General features: G+C 48.5%; 1 protein-coding gene across 1 annotated transcript in view; it reads left to right on the top strand.

Moving 5' to 3' along the window:
* LOC143285139 (uncharacterized) overlaps positions 1-5000 on the top strand; it is a 29058-nt gene that overhangs the window by 23313 nt on the left and 745 nt on the right. The window contains exon 2 of the mRNA XM_076592365.1: positions 3374-5000. This exon is cut by the window's right edge and continues 745 nt beyond it. Coding sequence (XP_076448480.1) covers positions 3374-4335 — 962 coding nt within the window. The 3' untranslated portion in view covers positions 4336-5000. The remainder of the gene's footprint in view (positions 1-3373) is intronic.

The following is a 5000-nucleotide window of genomic DNA, read 5'->3' as shown; positions in this document are numbered from 1 at the left end:
ACATGTGATTGTAGTTATCAGACATCAGTCCTGCATGCATACGCAGTATGGGATGGCCGGCATCTTATATTTTGTTTTATTTATTTATTTATTTATTTATTATTATTATCATTATTATTATATTTTATTGCAGAATAACAATGGCACTGAACGCAACAAGAGACGAGAAGAACTTATCACAAAGTAACAAAAGGAGACATTGACGATGCACTGACACGCTTTCCGGCCACAACCAACGATCTTTTACTAAAGAGAGTGGAAAGCCAAAGCAATGACTAAACAAACTCTTAACCACGTAGACACAGGCAGTGAATTAAAATTAATGTCAAACGGTTCCCATTTCAAATTGCTTCAGTACTACATTCAAGCAGCCAGTTTCCATCATTCCAGGCTCTTGGTTTTGTTTTGTTTTGTTTTGTTTTTTCTTCCTCCACAAGGACCTTGGCTAAATGTCGCACAGTACAACAGAGCACAACGCAGCACCTGTCTTTCCTGAGAACGAAGCGCTAACTCGTTACAGTTCTTTCGTGACATGTTGTCACGACTAGGGAGAGAGGACCAGCTTCGTGACTTTGCTGACATCACCCTGTTGCTATTTGCCGCGCGCGCGCGAGCGCACACACACACACACACACACACACACACACATACATACACACACACACACACACAGAGATACATACGCACACAGAGACAGACAGACAGACACACACACACACACACACACACACACACGCACGCACGCACGCATGCACACACACACACACACACACACACACAAACGCACACGCACACACACACACACACACAAACACGCACGAACGCACGCGCACACACACACACACACACACAAACACAAACACGCACGCATACACACACGCGCACGTACACAGACAGACAGACAGACACATAGACAGAAACACAGACAGACCAATAAACACACACACACACACATATCTTACACCACCACCTCCACCACCACCACCGCACACACATACACACACACACGCGCGCGCGCGCGCGCGCGCGCTCACATACACACACACACAGGCCACCTGGCTGAGTGGGAGCCATCTGAGTTCCTGAGGTGTCAGTCAGAGGGGATCTGACTGTCTAAAGCGGCTCGTGCGCTGCTGTGTACTGTCACTGTAGCGAGGATGGTGACGACAAACAGCAGGCATTGTGGGAGGAGATTGCACTGGAATGAGGTCTCCGACGGATAAGCCTGGCTCCCTGGCTTCACGGGACATGTGACGAGTAGCGAAGTGATGCGAGGGGGCATGGGGTTGGGGGGTTGGGGGCCTTCAGTGTTTTCTGCTTTAACGTCAACAGCAACGGCAACAACAATTACAATACTAACACATCCCCCCCACCAAAACAAACAAACAAAAAAACCAAACCAAACAAAACAACAACAAAAACAGCAAACAAACAAAAAAAAAAGCAAATCAAAAGAACAAACCAACAAACAAACGAAAGAAAAACAACATCAACAACAAAAACACAAGAAAACCCCCCAACAACTACAAATCCAAAATATCCATCTGTGTTCATTTGTTCATTAGTTGGACGTCTTTTAACTGTGAATAAAATTGAGTAAGAGAGGAAAAGCAAAAGAAAAGAAAAACAGAAAGCGTGTGTGTATGAGTACGTGCGTGCGTGCGCGTGCGCGCGCGCTCGCGCGCGCGTGTGTATGTGTGTGTGTGTGTGTGAATCTTTAGCGATTCCCCCGACACATGCCGTCGATCGACTTTCCCATTTTCCGTCTTCCTCCTCCATCTGCTTCCTTCTTATTCCCGACAACACAACACTCAGATTTCCTAATTTTCTTTGTTGAAAACCTTTACAATCATGTGTATGTATGTATGTATGTATGTATGATGATGATGATATGGATACTTATATAACACCTATCTTCGGTACAAAACTAAGCTTAAGCGCGTTACAAACTCGGGGTCATTTGCACAACATGCTGCCTAGCAGGGTAGAGCCGACTGACGGCTACCATGGGGCGTCCATCATTCGTTTCCTGTGTCATTCCATCAAATTTTAGTCACGCATACATACACACTCAGACAGAGATGTAACATTTTACGTGTATGACCTTTTTGGTTTATTTACCCCGCCATGTAGACAAACATGCTCTGTTTTCGGGGATGTGCATGCTGGGTATGTACTTGATTCCATAACCCAAACGCTGACATTGGTTACAGGATCTTTAACTGGCGTACTTGATCTTCTGCATGCGTATACATGCATGTATGTGCATCAAAGTCATCAGCTTAAACACTGTCTTCCGTACATCTACACGTTGAGCTAATATGCAGGCAGCTGAAGGTTGGACAACTGAACTGGATCCATTGTTGATTTTTTTTTCTCTCTTTCTTTCTTTTTTTTTAGATGCGCTTCTGCTATATATGTGACATTTCTTCCTTCCTTCCTTTCTTCAGTACAGGCCAGACACAAGTTAGGACAAGTTAAGGTTAATAAAATTTTCAAAGCACTAGAAAAAAAGCCCTCAAAACCTACTGCATGAAGCAGTTTACGACACCAAAAGGCAACCGTCTAGGACACGGAAGATCGTGGATGGACAAGTAGAAGGCAGCACCCCACCACTCAGCTTGTATGTCGGCTACAAGATGTGAAAGAATAAGTAAGAAGGAAAAGAAAAAGAATGAGAAGAGTAGCCAGAACACTTCAAACACCTCTTCGACACAAGGAGTCAGAAGCAGCACAGAGGTCAATGAACACTGCAGGGTGATGTGTGATCCAGTCTTCTTGTCTGTTGACCCCTTGCTTCCTCCCTTCCTTCCTTCCTTCCTCCCTTCCTTCCTTCCTTCCTCCCTTCCTTCCTTCCTGCCTGCCTGCCTTCTTTTCTTCTTTCATCTCTTTCTTTGCTTCTTCATTTTACACTTCTTCTTAGGTGGTCAATGCCTCAGTCTGTTTTTCTAGCTATCTAGTTGTATGTGTTTCTGATTGTCCGTGTGTCTGTCCGTCTTGTCTGTCCTGTTTCTTTGTCTGTTTGTCTATGCGTGATCCTTCGTGTCAGCCTGTCAAGGAGCTATCGTATTTTCTATCGTATTGTCCGTCCGTCCGTCCGTCTGTCTCTTTCTCCTGTCTCGCTTTTGTTTTCCACTGTGCACACATACACACACAGACACACATACATACACACACACACACACACACACTCACACACACACACACACACACACACACACACACACACACATACACACACATACACACACACTCTCACACACACGCACACACACACACACACACACACACACACACACACACCTGCATGTACTTCCCATCCACCAGTTCCTAAAACAAACGTTAAAGAAGTTAACCACCTTATTTCCTTCAGGGAAGTGCTCGGCCAAGACCTGTCAGCTGCCCAAGTGTCGGTGTGTGGGCACGGACATCCCAGGAGGACTACCCGCCGAGGACACCCCCCAAATGATCATGCTCACCTTCGACGACAGCGTCAACACCAACAACTACCACTACTTCCAGCGCATCTTCAACGACGGCAACAATAATCTGCGCAACCCCAACGGCTGCCCCATCAAGGGCACGTTCTTCGTGAGCGGTGACGCCACCCAGTACCAGCTGGTGGACAAACTGCACAAGCAGGGCCACGAGATCGCCTCCCACAGCCTGTCCCACAGGTCGCCCACCACGTACTGGGCAGAGGCCGGCTACGACGGCTACGTGAACGAGATCGAGGGCATGAGCGGCAGGCTGTCGGAGAAGAGCCACATCCCCCGACAGGACATTCGCGGCATGAGGGTTCCCTTCCTGCAGATAGGCGGGGACGACCAGTACCAGATGCTGGAAGACTTCGGCTACACGTACGATACGTCCATGGTGACGGGCCACCTGTACCGGAACGAAGACCCCCCAGTATGGCCCTTCACCCTGGACTACCCTCCGGACTCCAAGACCTGCTCCCTCACCCCCTGCCCGGCCCAGTCCTACCCGGGGCTGTGGGAGGTGCCTCTCATCCGCTGGTACGGGTCCAACCGCCTGGCCTGCGCCATGCCGGACGCCTGCACCACAGAGCCCGGTCGGGAAGGGACCTTCCGGTTCCTGACGGACAACTTCCGGCGCCACTACGGGAGCAACAGGTCTCCGCTGGGCATCTTCCTGCACGCCTCCTGGTTCCAGAGGACGGCGGGCAGTCTGGAAGGTCTGCTGGACTTCCTGGAGATGGTGACGCGGAAGAAGGACGTGTGGGTGGTGACGGTGTCCCAGGTGATTGACTGGGTTCAGAACCCCGTGCCCACTAAGTCTACAGGGTCCGTGTCCTCGTGGTCTTGTCAATAGACGGGTCGTGTGTAGCCATGTGTTTGCTTGTTTTGTTTGTTGGCTGGTATTTTGAATGGATGAATGAATGAATGGATAATATGAATGGTTACATAGCGCCTATCCTCTGTCGGAGACCAGGCTCTAAGCGCTTTACAAACACGGGGTCATTTGCACAACAGGCCGCCTACGTGGGTAGAGCCGACAGACGGCTGCCATTGGGCGTTTATCATTTGTTTCCTGTGTCATTCAGTCAGGTTTAAGTCACGCACGTATCCACGCTCAGGCATGTAACATTTTACGTGTATGACCGTTATCTTTATTTACCTCCACATGTAGGCAGCCATACACTGTTTTCGGGGGTGTGCATGCTGGGTCCGTTCTTGTTTCCATAACACACCGAACGTTGACATGAATTACAGGATCTTTAACGCGCGTATTTGACCTTCTGAGTGCACATAAACACGAAGAAGGTTCAGGTACGGTCAGGTCTGCACATATATTGACCTGGGAGATCGGAAAAATTTCCACACTTTACTCACCAGGCCCCGTTACCGAGATACGAACCCGGGACCCTCAGATTGAAAGTCCAACACTTTAACCACATGACTACTGCGCCTGTAGTTTTTATCTATATCTCTATCTCTATCTCTCTCCCTCTGTGTGTGTGTGTGTGTGTGTGTGTG

This window comes from Babylonia areolata, chromosome 8 (genome assembly GCF_041734735.1).
Source record: "Babylonia areolata isolate BAREFJ2019XMU chromosome 8, ASM4173473v1, whole genome shotgun sequence".
Lineage (NCBI taxonomy): Eukaryota > Metazoa > Mollusca > Gastropoda > Neogastropoda > Buccinidae > Babylonia > Babylonia areolata.
This window is presented reverse-complemented; position numbering and strand designations above follow the sequence as displayed.